Source organism: Myodes glareolus, chromosome 2, assembly GCF_982192425.1.
Source record: "Myodes glareolus chromosome 2, mMyoGla1.1, whole genome shotgun sequence".
Classification (NCBI taxonomy): domain Eukaryota; kingdom Metazoa; phylum Chordata; class Mammalia; order Rodentia; family Cricetidae; genus Myodes; species Myodes glareolus.
In genome coordinates this window covers 132932382-132956079 of record NC_142027.1, presented here as the reverse complement: position 1 = coordinate 132956079, position 23698 = coordinate 132932382, and the positions used below count along the sequence as shown (strand labels likewise).

The window sequence follows — 23698 nt, the reverse complement described above, 5'->3', positions numbered from 1 at the left end:
TTGGTTTGTGTGAAGCTGTGATCTCATGATTAGGAAAATCAGTTTGTGTTTAGAGATTTCTTCTGTAAACTTTGCGTGTGTGTTCACAGGTACTAGGGCAGAAGCGTGGCGTCCCCTGGAGCTGGGGTTGTGAGGGGCCCAATGTGGGAATGCTTAAAGCCCTCTCTGTACTGGTGGGCAGAGGGTTTTTCTGGTCCAGTCTGGTGCTGTGGCCTGTCCTCTGACACCGATAGCACCTGCTTCAAACGACAATGGGAGTTGTTTCTGATGCCTGGTGGCTGTCATCCACCAGACTCACTAAAATTTCACTGGGCTGATAGCCTATTCCTCCCGTCCTCTGGCCTTAGGGTCTCAGGCAGCAGACCTGGTTCTGAGAAAACTCCTAGCTGTGTGGTCCTGGGCTGTACTCTGTGTCTCATACATGGGCGTGGTGCCAGGGTGAGGCAGAGGAACTGGCACTCACGGCCTGGAATGCTGGCAGGCGGCCATCCTGCTCTTTGTCCTGTGGACACCCACTTCTTTCATTCCTTACGAGGCGTAGTCTCCCTGCCCACTGCTTGGCTGATTCCCCTGCCTGTGTCTTAGCCTGTTTCCACCCCTGCCCAACAGCTTCCCTCCTGCCCCCTTTTCATCTCTGGCAGGGGTGGGACTTGGAGCAGTCGAGGCTCATGGATTGAGACCCTCAGTGCCTTTGAAGCTGGAGTACCAGCACCAAGCTTCACACGATCTACTGAACAGGGAAGTGGCCAACTAGGCAGAACCAAACCACGGGAAGTAGAGGCTAGCCTGGTCTACAGAGTGAGTTCCAGTACAGCTGGGGTTAGAAAAACCAGAGGACATGGACTACCATTCCAAGTGTCCATGCTAGGGTTTGTAATTCTTCTGATCTTGTAATGTTCCTATATAGGCCGCCACACCCAGTATGACTCAAATACCCAAGGCAACAGCACACCGGTTTAACTAGCATTAAGTGCCACACATAGGACTGTCACGCCCTCCTGGCCGGGGAACGCCCCTAAGACAGACTTCTGAGCCCCGCTGTGCTTAAAGGTTACTGTGCCGTGCTTTCTTTCTGTGGCCATTTATGTTACATCTAACAGGAGCCCTGGCTTCTGCACCAGCCTGCTCTTCAGTCCTCTCTTGGCCAGCATGTCTAGCTCTGCCACATGGGACTTGGGATGCTGTGCTATCCATAGGGAGGCAGAGTAGGTAGCGAGCCATGGGATCTTCTACTGAGCTCAACGTGGAGATGCTGTGTGACTGTGTCCTTGTGTCCAGGGTTGGCTGCCACATCAAGTGTTCACGAGCTACCTCTCCCATCCTGACTGCAAAGGGAAAGGGACTAGAACATTAAACTTGGTTTGTGTAAATACCCAGTACCTGTGCCAGTAATGACATATGACTGACCGTCTTACAAGAACAGAAAGGACCTTGGGTTCTCAGGGAGAAGTGGAGGGAATCTTCAGGAGGCTGAATGCAAACCCAGGCAAGTTTGAGTTCGCACTTCCCGAGAGCAGCTGGACTGTAGGCATCAGCTCCAAGTTTCAGCTGACTGCTTTCATCTCCTGTTCAAAGACATTGGGGCCACCATTCCAAAGGTATCTATCTCACTGTCACGGGTGCCAAAGAAATGGGCAGTGGTGAGGTTTGAGGGGCGAGCCCTGGAGAGTAAGCGTGCATACTGCTGGCTTCTGTCTCAGCATCTTTAAGAGGTGGACAGATGGTTCAGTGGCTAAGAGCACTTGGTCCTGCAAAGGACCTGGGTTTGGTTCTCAGTACCCATAGCAGCTTGCAAACACTTCTGATTGCAGTTCCTGGGGAGCACACATACACGCAGGGGAAAACACCCACATCCACTCTTTAGAGAAGGGGGCGCCTGCAGAGGACTCACTGGTATCTAGCGTTCACAAGACAGTTCACAACTACCTGTAACTGCGGTTTCAGAGGAGCCGGGACCGTTTTCTGGCCTCCATGGACATCAGACAAGCACATGGTGCACCCTTAAGACCTAGAGATAAAAAGAATAAAAACTCATTTTATTCCCCAGCTCTGAAAACATGTGCTTCCTAAACTGCAGTATCTCCACAAGGGCTGACTGGGTGGCCCGTACGGAGTGCTCCACAAACCCCAGGTTCTACTTTCAACACTAGTGACAAGACCAAATCCCTTTCCCACCACCCTTTATTCTTGTGGGTACAGTAGACAACCCAGGTAGCGAAGGCTATGCTGGCCTGCTGGAAGATTGTCCCCACAGCACCAGCTGTCCCACACAGGGAGCTATGTGGCGCACCTTACTGGAAGATAGCCTATACCATGGCAGTCTGAACGGAGCACGCCGCACTTTGGGTGAAATATTTACCAGCTCACCCGTGAGTGGGTGCGAACGCAGCATGCAGGTTTGGGAACCAAATCTGAGACTGATGAAGACCCTGCCTAACAGACAATTGAGAACACATCGAACCCAGGAGGAGCAGGACAAGAGTGTAGCAGGCACAGGGAGGGGACAGCATCTCCCCAGGCCCCATTTCCCTCTGATAGCCTTCCAGAACAGGAAGACATTCTGGTATCTGCCAAGGCTTCTGGGACGTGCTTCCAAGCTCTGAAGACAGGCTTGTGAATGTGTGCTGAAGTCAAAGTGGCATGCAAGATTTTCCTCACAAACTCATACCATGGCAAGTTAGAGTCCCATTCCTTAGTCTGGGACTGAAATGACCAACTGCTGGGCATTCTTGGCCCTTACAGGCACTTACTATGGAGTTCCCTCCCCACCAGCACTGAGTGCAGGGGCCTGATTCAGGGGTCACCAATGCCACATGTAGCCTGAGCTTCTGCAGACAATGGAGCTTCCACACTGTGACACTGCCACAAAGGAGCCAGAGCCAGTGTCTGGCACAGTGCAAGTTACAGGAGCTCAGCATCAACCAGCAAAGCGAGTCAGGACAAGAGCTAGAAAAGGAGTCATTTATTAGACAAAACCCCAAACCCTCAAACCCTTCAGCAGAATTTGAAGATGACAGAGGAACCCAACACCACGATGGCATCCTGCTCTGTTGACAAGATAGGCCACAACTGTGATTTCTGCCAGAAGACAGCAGTCTTGGGGTCGACAGCACCAACTTACTGCACAGGCAGGCCATGCTGGCGGTGATCCCAGGCAGTTTACCAGCCTGAGAGACGCTGTAATAAAGGTGAGCAGACACTATGCTAGTCACTGGGTGCCCGGCCCTGTAGAGGCCACAGACAGCATGGGGCCAGGATCTGAAGTCATGATGCAGCTTCCTCCGGCCCCAGCTTGTGGACTTCAGTCCCATTTTCAGAGAGGCAACTGACATCTGTCCCCAGATGTCACCACAGGTGAACCAAGACTGTAACCACACCAGCAAGGACAGGATTGTGTTGATTTTTTTCCTTTTTTTTCCTTAAAGGAGTGAGGGCATGGAAAATACAGCGCACCAATGAAACGAAATGTCAAAAAAAAAAATACAAAAAAATATAAAATAGAAAACTGTATTTACAGGTAGTACATTACTATGATCGGAAAGCACAAAGACACCTGGCTGCTATAATACATGCACTGGTTCAAGAGGCGATTACTAAAAACTGTGAGAAGCCTGTAAAAAGAAAAGGGCCAAAAAGTTGAAACTTTTTATCCCTAATTTGCTACACTGATCAAAAGAAGTAGGGGTCCCCAGAGCCCACGAGTGACTCCTGAGGGAGAGGCAGCTTATGCAAGGAAGCCACAGTGACTGCTCTACATGCTTAAACCACAGCAAGCCCTGTCTGCTACACGGCATGATCTTAGCAGGGTTAGTCGCTGTTTACTCATAGATATCTATGTGCGCGTATATATATATGTATATATATATATGTATGTATGTATAAAACCGTGTCCTTGCTTACTGCCAACACGGTTGGACACAGTCATTACAACAAATTCTTATGTGTATGTTGTAAGAAGTCATTCAATGTCTGTGGATTTAATAAGTCACTTCACACCACAGAAAATATTTAATAAATCCAAAAGAAAAAAAAAATAGAAGGACAGAACTTCTGTCCCAGGTCTCTGAAATGGAGTCCCCCATAGGAAACTGGTCCCAAAGTTTTGGAGGGTTCACTGAAGAAACTTCTGTTTGCTATTTTTTCCCATCCTTTTAGTGTTCAACGTTCTAGAACAAGTCCTTGCTGTCTGGAGTTGTTAAATAAGTCAGCTCCGCTGCTCCCTGCAAGGAAACAGTCTGGTGCAGATCCATAAAAACCCAGGGAGGGAGTGCTGGGGAGAGCAGTCACTTCTGGAAGGTCCACTCTCCTAGCGTGCAGGAAGCGAAGGGCTTGCAGGCTCCAGCACCCTCCGGCACTCCCTTCAGAAGCAAATCCCAGTCACGCTGCAGCTCCTCTGAGTACCAGGCCAGCTTTTAGAGGTGAGAGATAGGGCGATGATAACATCCTGGTCACTCCCCACGTGATCCATCATACTTCCAGGAACCGGGAGCTGCTGGACTTGGAGTGGAATGGCTCAGACCACATCCTTCTTAAGTCACCCTGGGGACACAAGGGACATTGATGAGTTCAGGGTCAAACTCCTTTCTCATGTTGGAATGCTCTGTGGTAGTCACAGAGCGTCAGCCTTACTCAGTGCAGGTGCCTAGGCCTCTAGGGACTTGGTGCACTCACTGTGAGCCTTTCCTGAGGGAAGGTCTACCTCTCTGGCACGTTCATGAACATCTGTCTGTTTCTTATCTGTAAAACGAGAGACTAAAAACCTGGTAAATAAGAAATCACTCTTAGGGCTGACACAGGTATACACAAAATCTTTAGGGTTGTGCATGGTGGTATGTCCAGTATACATAGGAAGCAGAGGCAAGTGTATCCTTGTAAGTAGGCCAGCCTGGACTACATAGCCAGTTCCAGACCAAGCAGGGCTACATTGTGAGACCCTGTCTCAAAAACAACAAAAATCTTTAAAAAAAGAAAAAAAAAATTACTCCAAATTAAGGATTTGGGGGACTGAAATCATATACTGTGTTAATAGTAAATATTAATTTAGGTTAATATACATGTGTATGTACAGCATGTGTGTGTCTGGTGCCATGGAGTCCTAAGATGGTTGTGAGCTGCCATGCAAGTGCTGGGAACTGAAGCTGGGCCCTCTCCAAGAACAGCAAGGACTCTGAACCACTGATCCATCTTTCTAGCCTCAATATTAAATAATTTATCCCAAACAAAGCTAATAAAGTCCCAACAGGATGACTCTTGTGACTTCAGTTAATTAATCAGTGACCTGTGACAATGTAGTGACTTAGTCACTAGCCCTTCCTGTCAACAGCTCTAAACAAAACCTACTAAAACCAAGAGTGCACGTGGCTGCAGCTCTCTCACCTTTAAGTAGGCCATGGTGAGGAGTGGCAATAAGGTAAATGGCACCAAGTAGAGGAGGGCAGGTTGGGCAGCTCGGTGGATTCGAGATGCCACAGTTGCAGTGAGCAGTCCTAGGAGAGAAGACATTGTTGAGTGGCTCTGAGTGGCCAGAAGACAAGAGAGACCCTTTGCCACCTGACTGTGACACAGTTAACAGGTAGAACTGTCACGGCAATTCCCATGACTGGCTCACAGCGCACTATGCGGACGGTTCTCACATTAAGCCCAGACTCTTGAGGTGACGACAGACTTAAGATACTTGACAACTTGCCTGAGCATTCCCCTCTCGGCCTCCTTACCTGCTAGATGCGGTAAGACTACCCTGACTCCTCAGGGTTTACAGACTGACAGGACCTCAGGTGTATGCCAGGTCAGTAAAGGCAGATGCTTTCTTATACTTACCCTGCAGCATCAGGAGAAGGAGAGAGAGGAGCTTGTGTATTGTTTCTATTTCTAGTCTAGTAACAACTGTTTCTTTCTGTCTGTGGTTTGTGTGTTGGCTAGAGAAGCACTAAGATGGAGGAGTCAAGAGGCGATGCAGGCACTGGAACCAATGGAGGTAAACAACAAAGAAACAGGACAGTTTATCTGGCGGCTAGACCCTTGGCACCTGGCGTGTGCTGGACTGAGCAATGGCCATGCTCTTCCTACATGTGTCTCAGACATGGGCACTGGGCACGTGGAGCACACACCTTCAGGGTCCCTCCCCTTGGTTATAAGCGGCAGAGTCACCGCTCTTCTGGGCAGCAGCTGAAGGCGTGGTCTAACTGCAAGTGCTGGGGAAGGGAGGAAGGGACTGGCTGCTTTCCTACTGGCCTTTCTTACCTACAAAGTACCCGATGAGGGTGCAGTGGAAGTAGGAGACCTTCTGCATGCGCCCAGAGATATTAGCCGGACCAGGGGCACCACAGGAGTCGCCACTGGCTTGTTTCTTGTAGTTGTCATAGCGAAGGACAAAGCATAACAGGAGTCCAGGCATCACAATGTCCCCGATGCCCAACATAGAAAAGTGACTGCCAGTGGAGCTGAAACACAAGACCACTTGTTAGGGAAACCACACTCTACAACCTCTATGCTTCTGTTTGAAGTCCATTAGCTTTTTAAGACATAAAAGGATCTCTACTCGTTTCTTTTGGTTTGAGACAGGGTCTCATTGTAGCCTAGCTTGCCTGGAACTCACTATATAGACCAGGCCACTTTGAACTTAACAAAGATCGACTTGCCTCTCCCCCAAATTCTGGGATTAAAGGCATGTGTCACCATGCCTGGCCCTGTCTGTTTCTTTCTGATATAGGATTTTGCTATGGGCCAAGGCTGGCCTCAAACTTACATCATTCATTAGCCTTCTGAATGCTGAGATTATCATCATGCACCACTATGACAGGCTCAGCACTAGCTTTAAAAAGTGCAAAGACCTCAGAGCATTGGCCTTGGCGGTCTCCAAGGTAGCTGCTGCTTCCAGGAGACAGTGAGTTGAGTACTGGGTGACCTCTTATGGGAGTGTCACCGTCTGTGACACATTCTCTCTTGGAACACATGAGACCTATCCACATGTTACAGGAATCACTCCACACATCTGGGGAAGTAAGGAGAAAGCTCTTCACTCAAGAGAATGAAGAAGCATGAGGAAAGCTGTGGCTAATGTTCTAAGAGGAGCCAACAGAAGAGAAGATGTTACTAACATATACATCTTAGGTTTGTACCTCCATACACTGTCACCCTTAAATCTCTTTTGGTTCCCAGGCCCAGTTTACACTTTGAACAGTTTAAACAGACAGGAGACTGTAAGTCTGGTCAGTTAGGTAAATGGGGGATTAACACAGCAAAGCCAGAACCATTTTAAGTACATCAGCGTTGGTTTTTGAATAGCTGTCACCCAGGGTCTCTTGCCCACCTAACTGAATTATACTTTTCTTGGTAAGAGCACAGGGGACTTGGTGGTAGGGATCCTGCACACATAATGGAGTTGCTTCTTTGAGTATGTCTTCTGTTACAGGATTGGGTTCTAAGTCAGGGCTGTCTCCGTTGTCATGGGAATGGGCCTAACAGCTGGTGAGCCCCGGTGAATAGATGTTTACACCCAGCACCCTACATTCTCTGGCAGGCCTTGCAGAAACTCCTTGCTTCTGACACTCTGCAAGCAGCTCCTTTAGCTAGACTCTACCTGGGCAGAATTGGGAAGAATTAGGAGTCCTTCACAGGGCCTCTTCCCCATCAGACAGAAGCTGAAGCAGCACATTAGTTGCCAAGGCTGCTTCATCAAGACTGTGACCATGAGCCAGGCGGTGGTGGCGCACACCTTTAATCCCAGCACTCGGGAGGCAGAGACAGACGGATCTCTGTGAGTTCGAGGCCAGCCTGGTCTACAAGAGCTAGTTCCAGGTCAGGCTCCAAAGCTACTGAGAAACCCTGTCTTGAAAAACAAAAACAAACAAACAAACAAACAAACAAAGAGAGACTGTGACCATGAGAATAGTTTTACAAATGTCTCAAAAAAAAAACAAACAAATATTCTGTTCATTTCAGCCAACTGTAAGAAGCAGAAACTGCAGTGATATGCCACGGTGTGGCAATATTAAGCAGTACTTGTTCCAAGGTGGAAGATGGCAGCCTAAACAATGTCTCTATGATGCTGCGAATGAGAAGAGTCAGAGTGACAATGAAGGAGCGGCATCAGAAATCACATGAGATGCCAGGACAGCTGAAAAGCACAGAACAACAGAAAGGCTATGAGCAGTGAGACAGGAAGGAGGGGAGCCAGGGTCTCATCTACAGGGTCAGCCAAGTGGCCAGGTGTGGCAGGACAGACAGCACTCTGCCCTCTTCTATCTCAGAGGGCTCAGAACTAGAAGCCACCTTGAGAGGGAGTTTTGAGTTGAGAGTGAGCTACTCTGAAACCTTGAAAACTAGGACTAGGCACATGTCAGTCTGGGGACGGTTGGATGAGGTGGTCTGGCTTTAGACATGCTGAGTTTAGATGGTATAAGTGGTAAGTGCACAGGGGACAGCAGGCCTGCACCTCTGGTGAGAACTGACACCCGAGAGGGTGCTGGATGCTGCAACCTCTCCTTCCCACTTCCCACAGGACGATCACTGCTGGTGGGATGTGAAAGTGCTGAGCTTGGTCCTCAGTACAGAGCTCTGGTGGCTTGCTTCCCCATTCTCCAAAATGAGTGTGATTACTTTTGTTTTTTTGAGACAGGGTTTCCCTATGTAGCTTTGGAGCCTGTCCTAGAGCTTGCTCTGTAGACCAGGCTGGCCTTGAACTCCCAGGAGAGACTACTCATGACTGGAAAAAACTGGAGAAACCCTAGCACGGTGGTTTCTCATCCACCCTGACGCTGCAACCCTTTAATACAGTTCCTCGTGTTGTAGCAGCCCCAAGCATAAAATTATTTTTGTTGCTACTCCATAACTGTAATTTTGCTGTCATGAATTATAATGTAAATATCTAATCTGCGACCTCTGTGAAAGGTCCTCTGTTCAACCCCAAGGAGTCGTGACCCACAAATTAATAACCACTAATCTAAATGCAGGTGATTTTGATTAAAAAAAAAAACCCTAGATGTCTACAGACTATTTCAATTGCTGTGGAGTACACATTCTTCATGGTAGCCTATCAAACTTTAAAAAAAAAAAAAAGTCAACACATCACATTTTAGGTAATAAAGCAAGTCTTAAACCTGAGGTAATTTTATGAATCTTATCAGAGCATACAGGAATAGAACTAGAAGTGAATAAGCAAGAAAACTATAGAACCTGTGTCCTGGTTTGAATACAAAATACCCCAAAGGCTTGTGTTTTGATACTTGGCCCCCAGCTGGTGGTTCTGCTTTCCAAGTTTGTAAAAACCATTAGGAAGCAAGACCTAGGAGGAGGAAGGAGTACCTCTGGGGGCAATCGGGGTGGCATACTGAGGGACTCTTTGCTTCCTGATCCTTGGAGAGAACAAGTTATGGCCCAAGCTTCTACCATCAGAGACGAAGCCACAGCCACACATGCACCTCCCCTGCCAGGATGGACAGTATCCTTTTAGATCATGAGCAAGATAGCTCTGTCCTCTCTTGGGTGGGTATCTCTGTGGTATTTTGTTATTGGGATTACAGAAAACAGACGGATGCCCGTGGTGGGGAAGACACACAAGAAGGCAGGATGTTCATTGCAGGATGGGGACCCAGAGGCCAGTCCTACCTTGGGAAGACCAATTTTCCAGGCAAAGACAGGCGAGGAACATCACGCCCAACATTGGGACCCAGATGGAGTTTCCGGGATAGGACATCAAGGGGATTGTCAGCAGGCTGTGTGGCCACTTTCACCATGACATTGCTGTTGAAGATGTAGGCTGAGAAAAATACCTGCCAAAATGAACACACAACTGTAACAGAAGCTGCACGCCACCCACGTTAGTCAGTTGTCCCCACAGCTCAGAACCAGAAGGCTCTGACTGAAGAATCTTTACTTCCTGTACTGGCTGGCCTGCAGGTCGCTAGGCCTTTCCAGTGGAAATTCTCCTACGCAAGAATTCTCAACAGCCTGTTGCACCAGTCACACATACACCTACTGTATCACAGAGGCCACCAACAAAGGGACAGATGAAGCTTGTACAAGGTCAGCACCTGCAGTTCCAGAGTAGCAGGACTCACCTGGGATGATCAGCACGCCAGGCCTTGCGTATTTAGCAGCAGACAGCTTTTAGCAGCAACTGCTTCAGTTAAACTCAAAGGAGCACAGGGCTTGTACTGAAGCAGACACTCACCCAGAAGACATCGTAGATGAGAAGCCCTGAGAGAAGCAGGCAGGAGACCTTGAGGCTTGGCAGGCGGACGAAGGCGATCATGGCAACACAGAGACCCATGGCCAGAGCTGGGGGTGGGGTGAGCATGGGGATTAGTCAGTGTGTGGATGGTAGGTCTCTCTGCACAAGTCTGTGACTACCCAGCCCTCTAGTCTGTAGTAGTGCTCTGAACTCTCATTTCAGACAACGGTTCCTACTGCAGCAGCCCACCTGGATCTGCTGGGATTTCCAGTAGGTGACAGCTCTCTTTATGCTACTACACAGAGCTGAGCTGTCTGGAGACCCAGGGGATACATTCCCACTCTCACCCTGTGGGTAGAGTATATTATTCTTGCTAAGAACAAGAGTGGCACACATCTTTAATCCCAGCACTCAGGAGGCAGAGGCAGGCAGATCTCTGAGAGTTGAGTTTAAGGTCAACCTGGTCTACAGAGTGAGACCCTTTTTCCAAAAGAGGGGAGTCAACTTATTCCCTGAGTCACGCCCCCTTACTTCATTCAGAAACACCATTAAAGCAATTCACTCTTCTCTATTGCATTTCCTCCATCAATCCATCAATGTAATATTTGCAACATTTTAGTCTTGAACAACATAATATTTGCCAGCATCCCTCTCTCTAGCTGCCTTCCTTTCATTTCTCTGATCTAATTTATACAAAAGTCCTTTAAAGCCAGTTTCTTAAACTGTGTTTAGCAAAAAAATTAGTAAAAGTGAAGGTTTGTAAATACACAAGTCAAAAATTAATTAGAAAACCTAAACACGACAATTGGGAGATCATCCAACAGCGTTCCCCCATGTGCCACTACACCACCTTACGGTTATGTGACTGCTCACGTGACAGGACACGTGGTGTTGCCTGGAACCCAAATGGCTGCACACAGCAGATCCCAGCATTTTTATGCACATTAAGTTTTCTTTCTACTCTTACAGAACAATGGTTAAATTACAGAAATGAAGAAACTAGGTTTTGGATTGTAACATGTTAGCTGCCTTAGGCTTCATAAATGACTATTAAATAAATTCTGTACTCGGGAGACAGAGGCAAGCAGATCTCTGTGAGTTTGAGGCCAGCTTGGTCTACAAGAGCTAGTTCTAGGACAAGTTCCAAAGTTACAGAGAAACGCTGTCTCAAAAAACAAAAACAACAAAAAAGAATTCTGACTTGGGATAAGAACACAATCTCCAACAGTTTCTGATCTGACCCTGAACACCCTCTGCCATTTTGCACTGTGTTTCTGGGAAATGGCACTGCTGGCCCTGGCGATAATAAACTCAATGTGCTGATCATCTCTGGAAGACACCAGGGATAGTCTACAGTGAAAGTCAGCGTGCACACACACACAATTTTTTGGGTAGAGGTAAATAAGCACACCCATTTCATTAGTATGCATGTTTTTGTTTTAACAGTGGAGAGCAGAGTGCAATAAGTAAGCCTCCCTCTTGGAAGTACCTTCAGATCACAGCACTCCTTGCCCTGTGAGCACTGAAATGCACTGTCTTTAATAAATATCTCATGTCTACCAAAAAATTATTCTTCTTTGGGGGACAGGGTTTTCCTATGTAGCCCTGGCTATTCTGGAACCTTCTATGTAGACCAGGCTATCACTAACTCAGAGATCCTCCTGAGTGCTGGGATTAAAGGCACACAGTGACCATCATCTGGATAGAACATAGCTTTTAAAAATATTTTAACTTTTAATGTGTGAATGTATACTACAGGGGTGCAGATGCCTGCAGAACCAAAACAGATGGGATCCTCTGGAGCTGTTATTACAGGCTGTGTGAGACACCCCATGTGCGTGCTGAAAACTGAACTCAGGGTCTCTGAACAAAAGGTTCTCAAAAGGAAGAACTAGAGAGCAAGGCTAAGACTGGTGACCTTGACAACATTCTGCAAACTGAAGAGGTCAGAGGCAGCCTGGGAAAGCTGACTGGCAGACGTCAGTGGGTATAGCTGAGGAATCAGGGTCATGAGTGTTCTAGGACTGTGTGTCTGCGATGAATTTCTAAAGCAGGCTTACATCTTCTTTATTGGCAGCTTCCTTCTGCTTAATAATTTTTTTGTTGATTTTTATTGAGTTCTACATTTTTCTCTGCTTCCCTCCCTACCCCCCAACAACCCTCTCCCAAGGACCCCCATGTTCCCAATTTACTCAGGAGATCTTGTCTTTTTCTACTTCCCATGGAGATTAGATCTATGTATGTTAATATTTCTTTAAGTGTCTTTTAGTAATTTTAGATTCCTCTGTTGAGAGTTCTCTGTTTAGGTCATTATTCCATTTTTTTTCCCATTGGATTATTTGTTCTTTTGATGAACAATTCTTGAGTTCTTTGTATACTGTGGAGATCAGACCTCTGTCTGATGTGGGGTTGGTGAAGATCTTTTCCCATTCTGTAGACTGCCATTTTGTCTTGTTGACCATGTCCTTTGCTTTACAGAAGCTTTTCAGTTTTAGGAGGTCCCATTTATTAAGTGCTTCTTTCAGTATCTGTGCTACTGGGGTTCTATTTAGGAAGTGGTCTCCTGTGCTAATGCGTTCAAGTGTACTTCCCACTTTCTCTTCCATAAGGTTCAGTGTGGCTGGTTATATGTTGAGGTCTTTGATCCATTTGGACTTGAGTTTTAAGCATGGTGATAGATATGGGTCTATTTTGAATCTTCTACATGCTGATATCGTTATGCCAGCACCATTTGTTAAATATGCTTTCTTTTATTCATTTGATATTTTTTGCTTCTTTGTCAAAAATCAGGTGTTCGAAGGTGTGTGGATTGATATCCGGGTCTTCTACTCAGTTCCATTGGTTCTCCTGTCTGTTTTTATGTCAAACGAGGCTGTTTTCAGTACTCTGTAGTAGAGCTTGAAGTCAGGGATTGTGATGCCTCCAGAAATTCTTTTATTGTACAGGATTGTTTTGGCTATCCTGGTTTTTTTTGCTTTTCCATATGAAGCTGAGTACTGTTCTTTCGAGGTCTGTGAAGAATTTTGCTGGGATTTTGATGGGCACTGCACTGAATGTGTAGATTGCTTTTAGTAAGATTGCCATTTTTACTATGTTAATTCTACCTACCCAAGAACATGGGAGATCTTTCCACTTTTTGGTTTCTTCTTCAATTTCCTTCTTCAAAGATTTAAAGTTCTTGTCATACAAGTCTTCCACTTGTTTGGTTAGTGTTACTCCGAGATATTTTATGCTATTTGTGGCTATGGTGAAGGGTGATGTTTCTCTGATTCCTTTTATAATCTGTCTACAGAAGGACTACTGATTTTTTTGAGTTAATCTTGTGTCCTGCTACATTACTGAAAGTGTTTATGAGTTGTAGAAGTTCCTTGGTAGAATTTTTGGGGTTGTTGATGTAGACTATCATATCATCAGCAAATAGTTAAGAGTTTGACTTCTTCTTTTTCAATTTGTAACCCCTTGATCACCTTCTGTTGTCTTATTGCTCTAGTTAGGACCTTAAGAACTATACTGAATAGATATGGACAGAGTGGACAACCTTGTCTTGTTCCTGACTTCAGTGGGATCGCTGTGAATTTCTCTCCATTTAGTTTGATGTTGGCTGTCGGCTTGCTGTATATTGCCTTTATTATGTTTAGGTATGTTCCTTGTATCCCTGCTCTCTCCAAGACCTTTATCATGAAGGGATGTTGTATTTTGTTGAAAGCTTTTTCAGTACCTAATGGGATGATCATGTGGTTTTTATTTTTCAGTTTGTTTATAGGGTGGATTACGTTGACAGATTTTCACATGTTGAACCATCCCTGCATCTCTGGAATGAAGCCGACTTGATCATAGTGGGTGATGGTTCTGATGTGTTCTTGGATTCTATTTGCCATTATTTTATTTAGTATTTTTGCATCAATGTTCATGAGTGAGACTGGTCTGTAATTCTCTTTCTTAGTATTGTCTTTATGTGGTTTGCTCAATAAATGTTTATATGACCCTGGATAGTAGGCATATAAAACTGGTATACAAAGTAAACATTCACTGGTAATAAATTATAAACGTACAGAAAATCTTTGGTTTACATATAATTTTATCATTAGAAACAAAAGAAAATCTGCATACTAATGAAAATTGTGCATGACAACTTTTATATAAATAAATCTTGGCTGAATGACACTGTCTACAAAGACATCTTCACTATTTCCTAAAGTTGATTGCTATCTTGGTCAGTGTCAATGCAAGAATGTTGCTCTGTATAAATATGTAATACAAAACACTAGAAGTATCCTTAGCACCATTTTAGAAACTGTTGGAAATTCTGTCCTAATTCCAAGCCAAAATTTACTAGATTATTTTTTAAAAATGAAAATTAGGTCAGCAACTCAAAATACCAATTCTATTGATTTATTAGATTTTGAGAGGGTCTCACTTAAGCTCTAGAGATCCTGAGTGCTGGAATTAAAAGCGCATGCCACCTGGTCTACAAAAGGAGTTCTAAAACAGCTGGGATACATTTGGAAAATGCATACATACCAAAAAAAAAAAAAAAAAGAAGAAGAAGAAGAAGAAGAAGAAGAAGAAGAAGAAGAAGAAGAAGAAGAAGAAGAAGAAGAAGCAGCAGCATGTGCCACCATGTCTGGCTCAAACAGCAATTGTAAAACTCAATATTCTAATAAAACCCACTCCAAAGCTATGCTTATTCAGTATTTACATGCTGAGAAATGACAGTAGGAAAATACTAAATGTTTCCGTTTTCTATTATACCACTGTGTTTCTATGAGACGAGACTTTGTATTGAAGCAAAAACACTTCAATTATATAACATATAATAGGTGTCATTAGGAGCAGAAGTGTTTTAGGCAGAGGGTGTTGTGCTTTCCGGACTAAGATTGGTGAAAGGACATGATGCTCCAACATGGGTGACACTGTGAGAACACTGTGGATTCATTATGTGTCCTCTAGTCACAGCATGGCCAGTAACCTACTGGTGACGTTCTCTTTGTTTGTTTGTTTTTTATTGCAATTCACACATTCACATGGGTTTCCGGCCCACAGTTGAAGCCATGACCAACTATGAAAGCATGCTAGCTACAATTACAACCTGTCACGTTACTCACCATCCATAAGCAGCCAGTGGCCAGTGAGAACCCAGATGAGGACAAGCATGACAGACAGAGAGAATGACAGTAACTCAGCAGCAGTGAAACGCCCACAGCAACCAAAGGAAATCCTGGAAGACACATTTATAGGACTTAGGGGCGTGTTGCAGTCAATAACCAAATCAGAGCTGTAGGAAACACCTAATTATCTGGGAAACTAAAAGACCCAAGCCTCGTTGGGGTCATCTTTAGCTCCTATTTGGCAAAGCATTTCATTTTTAAAATTTCTTTCTATTTATTACTATTATCGGGTGTGGGTGTGTGTGGGCGGGGTACATGTAGAGGCCGGGTGACAACTTCATGGAGTCTGTCTGTCCTTCCACTGAGGATTCTAAGGATCAAGCTCAAGCCATCAGGAGAGCTCAATGAGCACTTTCACCACTGAACCACTGCACTGGTCTGACAGTGTTTTTATACTGAATTATTGACATGGGTTTCAGTCTCTAGGAGAACTGAACTTAGGGAAACCCTTCTCTTAAGGGAAAATAAAATGAAGAGAAGGAACAGATTCCATTCATTTAGCAATGATGAAATAACATTTGTAAGATGGGAGGAAAATCTACATGGTCAACACTAATTTCTGGAAAACCAGCTGCCACAATTGATTAGTTTCAACACCACTTCCACCAGCATGCTGCATGGTTTTCATGGAGCAATGGCTTCTGGAGGGAAGGTGCAGACAATGCACTGACAAGACAGCAGAATAATAAGGAGTTCTGAGTTCAATCATTATTCTCACTGCCTGTCCTTCCTAATCTAGCTAAGCAGAAAGCAGATTACATCAGTTCCCACTTCGGAAGATTTGTCTGTACTTTCTCTGCCATGAAAAGGTGCAATGGGGACATTATCTCCTAGTTTTAACAAGTGCGGCCAAACATCTCCATTCCCCATCCCTGGCTGTTTGTGTATTCCAGCCAATCCCCATCACTCTTAATTTAGAGGAAAGCGCGAAGAACTTACTTGTTCTGAGGTGAACAGGGTCTTGTTAAATACTGGCACATCGGGAGAAGAAGAAAAGCAAAAGCTATTGTTGCAAGAACTAGGAAAAGAAAATGGTTCATTAAAAACCCTTTTCTTTACTAATTACAAGAAAAATGGCATAACTATGTAAAACAGATTTCCAACACATCTTTCTTGACAACTGGGAAAGTTATGGAAAGATTTTTCTTATTCTCTTAACTCAGCAGGAAAGAATAAGCAGCAGGCAGAGATGAACTGCTAAAGCCAACTAACTTTTGTTAATTTTTCCTGTACTTCCACCATGGTTTAGCTTGAAAGCACACTGGAAAGCTAATGACTTTGGCTGGCTGTAGGCTCAGTGCTGGAGGATGCACTGGCCACTATGCTGAAGGGGGGCTTTGGGCTGCCTGACAGAAAGACGCCACAGACATTTGCTGTCATTGAAGTTCTTCACTTTTCCAATGCCCACCTTTCTTCCAGACTGTGTTAACAGAATGAAGAAGATTTGACTTTCATGGCACAGTAGATAATATTTACATCATAATATTTGAACAATCATTAAAATATAATTTTTTCCTTTTAGTATACTTGAAGCTAATTTACCTGCTGTACATATTGTGAAAACTACTTGAACTGAGTCAAAGAAGAAGAACATTACTAGGAGAGAGACGGATGCTCCAATGGGCAGGAACAGAGCTTGGGTGGAGTCAATTGTCTGGATACCTGAAAGAGAGAAAAAAAGACACACTGACCACTTACTTTATACAGGCCACATGCCCTCCCCCTTCACAATTTACTGTACAAACTGAGTCTTACACAATGAGCCAACATCACCTGTTCTAGGCTTAAAAGAAGAGCTCAGGCATTTTAGAATCCATTTATGTAGTTTTCACAGCTTAAGGATTTTTAAGACCTTAACTGGAAAGTAACAGAGCAACAAAGAAATACTCAAATACGTGGCCAGAACAGAATCCATTCTACTCAAGAGAGTATAAAAAGTACCAAGGCTGGGCGGTGGTGACGCACCTTTAATCCCAGCACTCAGAAAGCAGAGGCACTCTGTGAGTTCGAGGCCTGTTTGGTCTACAGAGTGAGTTCCAGGACAGGCTCCAAAGCTACACAGAGAAACCCTGTTTCGGCATACCAGAACTTCAGTGTATTTTTTTAAATTTTTAGGAGATTTGTCCACATGTATGCAGTGCTCACAGGAGCCAGAAGAGGACACGAGATCGCTCAGAACTGAAGTTACAGACAGTTGTGAAGCACCTCAAACTAAGGTCCTCTGGAAGGAAGAGTCAGTTTCTTAACTGCTGAGCTCTCTTTCCAGCTCTCTGAAATATTTAACATCAGTGAGCCATCTGTCTCTAGACCTACCATTATTTCAATTTTTGTCCAAACTCCATATCCTATAGCTGCCATCTCTGTCCTTCAAGGAATCTAGTTTCTCACTCAGCCTGGGCAGAACATGTCTACATACTTTATGCACTAACCCATGAAATGTAGATGGCTTTTAGGATTACTGTGTGACATGTGTGTTCTAGGCCTGATGACTTCCTCTCAAAGAGACTGTGAGCTTCTTGCTGCCCTGGGTGCTTTCACTACTCAGTGACCACAGACATTCCATCTGAGCCGGGTGGTGGTGGCAGTGCAGGACTTTAACCCAGCACTCGGGAGTGAGAGGAATCAGGCGTGGTGGTGCAGGACTTTAACCCAGCACTTGGGAGCCAGAGGCAGGTGGATGTCTGTGAGTTTGAAGCCAGCCTAGTCTACAGAGTGAATTCCAGGTAGCTAAGGCTTCTTAGTGAGACCCTGTCTTGAAGAGGGGGGGACCCCAAGAATAATTTCCTGGTGCTGGGGGATAGCTTGGTAGGTAAACACTAGTTTTGGAAGCCCAAGTACCTGAGTTTAATTCTCAAAAACATATGTAAAACAAAAACAAAACAAAACTGCTCGGCGTGGTGTGTGCATGTGAGGCCAGCACTAGGCAAGAGCAGACAGGAGGGTCTCTGGAGCTTGATAACCAGTCAGTAGAGCATAACTGTTCAACACCAGGTCAACAAGAGACTGTCCTAAAGGAGGTGGATAGCATTGTCAAAGTGACAACTGAGGTTGTCCCAGAGCTTCATACACATGTACACACATGCTTATGTATTATTAAAAAAATAATTTTGGGCTGGAAAGATGGCACAATAGTTTAGAATATTTGTTGTTTTTGCAGAGGACTCAAGTTCAGGTTCAGTTTTCAGAACCCATATGGCAGCTCCCAACAGTCTGTAACTCTAGTTCCAGGGGGACCTGATATCCTCTTTTGGCTTCCTTGGACATGAGGCATGCTCATGACACACACAGACACAGACACAGACACAGAGAGAGAGAGAGAGAGAGAGAGAGACAGACAGACAGACAGACAGACAGACACTTATAAGCATCATTTCTCTTGGTAGATTCACTGTCATTCTGGTAGGGAGGTGTAGGCAGCTTCAAACAGCCAGTCAGAGAAGGTATTGAAGGTGAGCTTTAAAGACACCAGAACAGGAGGGTAATAGAGAATAAATCCTGGATACAACAGGATGTAGCTCACTGGTTGTTGTTTTTTCTCTTTTTTAAATATTTTATTTATTTATTTGTATTTCTGTACACATTTGTCTGTATGAGGGTGTCCTCTGGAACTGGTGTTACAGACAGTTGTGAGCTGCCATGTGGGTGCTGGGAATTGAATCTGGATCCTCTGGGACAGCAGTCAGTGCCCCTTACTGCTAAGCTATTTTTCCAGGCCCCTGTTCTTTGGTCTTTCTTTCTTTCCTTCTTTCTTTCTTTCGTTTACTTATTTTTTTAAAACAATCTTTTCTCATTTTACATACCTATCCCAGTTCCCACTCCATCCCCTCCCCCACCCCTCTCACCTCCCTCCCTCCATCCACTCTTCAGAGAGGGTGAGGCTTCCCATGGAGAGTCAACAAAGTCTGACATATCACTTTGAGGTAGGACCAAGCCCTCCTCCCTATATCTAGGCTGAGCAAGGAAGTCCTTCAAAAAGAATGGGCTCCAAAAAGTCAGTTCAAGCACTAGGGATAAACCCTAGTCCCACTGCCAGTTGTCCCCACAGTCTGCCCCAGACACACAAAACTGTCATCCACATTCAAAGGGCCTAGTTTGGTCCTATGCTGGTTCCCCCGCTGTCAGGCCTGAGTCAGTGAGCTCCCACTAGCTCAAGTTAGCTGTTTTTGTAAGTGTCCCCACCATGGTCTTGACCCCTTTGCTCACATTATTGCTCCTCCCTCTCTTTGACTGGTCTCCAGAAGCTCAGCCCAGTGTTAACTGCTTCCATCAGTTGCTGGATGAAGGTTATCTGATGACAGTTATAGGGCAAGGCCAGTTCAGGCAACCTCTCTTCACTATTGTTTAGGTTTTTAGCTGGGGTCATCCTTGTAGATTCCTGAGAATTTCCCTGGTGCCAGGTTTTACACTAGACCCAAAATGGCTCCCACAATCAAGATATCTCTTTCCTTGCTCTCGCTCTCTTCCTTCTCCCACCTGGACCATCCCATTCCCTCATGTCCTCTTCCTCTACCACCACACTCCCAATTCACTCAAGAGATCCTGTCTATTTTCCCTTCCTAGGGAGATCCATGTATGTCTCTTTTAGGGTTCTTCGTTACCTAGCTTCTCTGGGGTCGTGGACTGTAGGCTTGCTATCCTTCGCTTTACATCCAATATCCACTTATGTGTAAGTACATACCATGTCTGTCTTTCTGGGTCTGGGTTACTTCATTCAGGATGTGTTTTTTTCCCCTAGTGCCATCCGTTTGCCTGCAAATTTCAAGATATCATTGTTTTTTACCACTGAGTAGTACTCGACTGTGTAAATGTGCCACATTTTCTTTATCCATTCTTTGGTTGAGTGGGCATCCAGGTAGTTTCCAGGTTCTGGCTAATAAGATAATGCTATGAACATGGTTGAGCAAATGTCCTTGTGGTATGAGTGTGCATCCTTTGAGAATATGCCCAAGAGTGGTATCGCTGGCTCTTGAGGTAGGTTGACTCCCAACTTTCTGAGAAACCGCCATGCTGATTTCCAAAGTGGCTGTATGAGTTTGCACTCCCACCAGCAATGGAGGGATATTCCCTTTATTCTACATTCTCTCCAGCATAAATTATCACTGTGTCTTTGATCTTAGCCATTCTGACTGGTGTAAAATGGTATCTCAGAGTCATTTTGATTTTCATTTCCCTGGTGGCTAAGGATGTTGAGCAATTCCTTAAGTGTCTTTTGGCCATTTGCAATTCACCTGCTGAGAATTTTTTGTTTAGATCTGTATTCTATTTTTAAATTGGATTATTTGATATTATGATGTCTAATTTCTTGATTTCTTTATATGTTTTGGAGATCACACCTCTGTCTGATGTGGGGTTGGTGAAGATCTTTCCCATTCAGTAGGCTGCCTTTTTGTCTTATTGACTGTGTGCTTTGCTTTACATAAGCTTCTCAGTTTCAGGAGGTCTCATTTATTAACTGTTGCTCTCAGTGTCTGTGTTACTGGTGTCATATATAGGAAGTGTGTTCAAGGCTACTTCCTACTTTCTCTTCCATGAATTTTAGTGTGGCTGGATTTATATTGAAGTCTTTGATCCATTTGGAGTTTTGTGCATGGGATAGATATGGATCTATTTTCATTCTTTTAAATGCTGACATCCAGTTATGACAGCACTATTTGTTGAACATGCTTTCTTTTTTTCGATTGTATAATTTTAGCTTCTTTGTCAAAACTCAGGTGTTCACAGGTGTGTGAATTAATATCAGGTCTTCGATTCGATTCCATTGGCGCACTTTTCTGTTTTAATGCTAATACCAAGCTGTTTTCGTAACCACAGCTCTAGAGTAGAGCTTGAAGTCAGAAATGATGATGCCTCCAGAAGTTCCTGTATTGCACAGGATTGTTTTGGCTATCCTGAGTTGTTTTTCCATATGAAGTTGAATACTGTTATTTCAAGGTCAGTGAAGAATTGTGTTATGATTCTGATAGGGATTGCATTGAATCTGTAGATTGCTTTTGGTAAGATTGCCGTTTTTATCATGTTCATCCTGCCTATCCAAGAGCATGGGAAATCTTTCACTTCTTTGGTTAGCATTACCCCAAGATATTTTTTGTTATTTGTGGCTTCTCTGATTTCTTTCTCAGCATTCTTATCAATTGTATATAGGAAAGTTACTGATTTTTTAAAGTTGATCCTGCCACATTACTGAAGGTATTTATCAGCTGTAGGAGTTCCCTGGTAGAATTTTTCTACACAGAAAGATTTATTTTGTACCCAGACTAGAGAACTATGAGCATAGTACTCACAGAGAAGGGACTGGCAAAATCTGATCATCACTGAAAGGGAAAACCCCCACAGTGTTTTGTATGCCAGCTATATAATTAATCCCACTGAGATGTCATACGAAAAACTGTCACACAATCTAGTATAATGGATTATTTAAAGTAAAACTCTGTATTAAGGCTACAAGTAAAATACATGACTAGGATAAAACTTAGGCATAAAGGGCTGAAATGACAAGTCAACATTGAAAATGTTAGGGCTGGAGAGAGCTGTTATTGCAAAGGACTTAAGTTCACATCCCAGTACCCACACGACGCAGCTCACAACTGCCTGTATCTATAGTTCCAGGGGATCTGACGTCCTCTTCTGGCCTCTATGACTACCTGCACTCATGTGTTCATACCCTCCCATACACACATGTACATAATTTTAAAAATAACTCTCTCTCTCTCTCTCACATACATACACACACACACACACACACACACACACACACACACACACACACACAAATCTGCCACAGGGCTGGCAAGAGAGCTCATTGTTGGGCAAAGACACATGTGCCAAGCCTGATGTCCTGAATTCCAGGACCTGCATGATGGAAGAACAGAGAGACTCCTGCATCTTACCCCCACACACCTACACTGAGCAAAAATAAAGTAAATAAATAAAGTAAAAAAATAAGTAAGTAAATAAATAAAGTAAAAAAATAAATAAGTAAATAAAGTAAAAAATAATTTTTTTTAAAAAAAGAACAAACACAAACAGGCAATGGCAAAGGTTTATAATCTCAAAACCTGAGGAATGTGGGCAGGAAGATTATGGCTCAAGGACACTAAAACTTTAAAAATCAGAAACAAACAAATCTGCCCTTAAAGCATTTAAATTTGCTTAAGTTCCACTGGTCCTCCTGTATATTTTTATGCCAATACCAGGCTGTTTTCAGTACTGCAGCTCTGTAGTAGTGTTTGAAGTCAGGGACTGTGATGTCTCCAGAAGTTCCTTTATTATACAGGATTGTTTTGGCTATCCATAGTCAAACATATGCTTTTCCATATGAAGTTGAGTACCATTCTTTCAAGGTCTGTGAAGAATTTTGCTGGGATTTTGATGGGAATTACATTGAATCTGTAGATTGCTTTTGGTAAGATTGCCATTTTTACTATGTTAATTCTTCCTACCCAAGAGCATGGGAGATCTTTCCATTTTCTGGTGTCTTCTTCAATTCCTTTCTTCAAAGACTTAAAGTTTTTGCCATACAGGTCTTTCACTTGTTCGGTTAGAGTTATTCTGAGATATTGTGTTATTTGTGCCTATTATGAAAGGTGATTGTTAAGTACTTTTCTTAACCAACAAACCTCTCCACCAATGCAGTAATTCCAGTCAGACCAAATTAAAAGATGTCCAGGTTTAACGGCTGCCAGCGCTCCCAGGTGGCCCTTGGGAAAACACCAAGAATTTGAAAGGAGAACTGGAACGACCATGGGAAACATGGAGACCACATGTTCATGCTGGCGGCGGCGGGAGGGGGGGGGGGGACGGACACGGGGACGGACACGGGATGACCAGTTTAAATACCCTATGGGAGTGGTCTTCACGTTCCCTGGGTAGGGTTCATGGTTTGGCAGGCTTTCTCAGAGGTGGAGTTTGAACTGAGGCAATTCCCAGGGGGAGGGGGCTTTGAAATGGAACTTTCCACCCAACATTCCAGAAATGAATGTCAGCGGGTTGGGGAGAAGCCCCCAACTAAACAATCCAGACTCTTTGTATAAAGGGGTGCCAGCGAGCTGAGGTGATACTTCCAACCAAAGTGATGTTTCTCTGATTTCCTTCTCAGTCCATTTATCATCTGTATAAAGGAGGGCTACTGATTTTTTAAAGTTAATCTTGTATCCTGCTACATTGCTGAAGGTTTTATGAGTTGCAAAAGATCCTTGGTAGAATTTTTGGGGTCACTTATGTGAACTATCATACCACCAGCAAATAGTGAGAGTTTGACTTCTTTTCCGATTTGTATCCCCTTGATCTCCTTTTGTTGTCTTACTACTCTAGCTAGGACCTCAAGAACTATATTGAATAGATATGGAGAGAGTGGACAACC

The 23698-nt window shown here is 44.3% G+C and overlaps 1 protein-coding gene across 1 annotated transcript in view; it reads right to left on the bottom strand.

The window, feature by feature from the left end:
• Positions 1-2947: 2947 nt before the first annotated feature.
• The window catches only part of Sppl3 (signal peptide peptidase like 3), a 100101-nt gene continuing 79350 nt past the window's right edge, over positions 2948-23698 (bottom strand). The window contains exons 4-11 of the mRNA XM_085680388.2: positions 16882-17001; positions 16279-16357; positions 15277-15389; positions 10172-10278; positions 9607-9770; positions 6241-6440; positions 5377-5486; positions 2948-4539 (exon numbers count right to left, since the gene is read on the bottom strand). Of these exons, the coding sequence (XP_085536514.1) occupies positions 4468-4539; positions 5377-5486; positions 6241-6440; positions 9607-9770; positions 10172-10278; positions 15277-15389; positions 16279-16357; positions 16882-17001 (965 nt within the window). The 3' untranslated portion in view covers positions 2948-4467. The remainder of the gene's footprint in view (positions 4540-5376; positions 5487-6240; positions 6441-9606; positions 9771-10171; positions 10279-15276; positions 15390-16278; positions 16358-16881; positions 17002-23698) is intronic.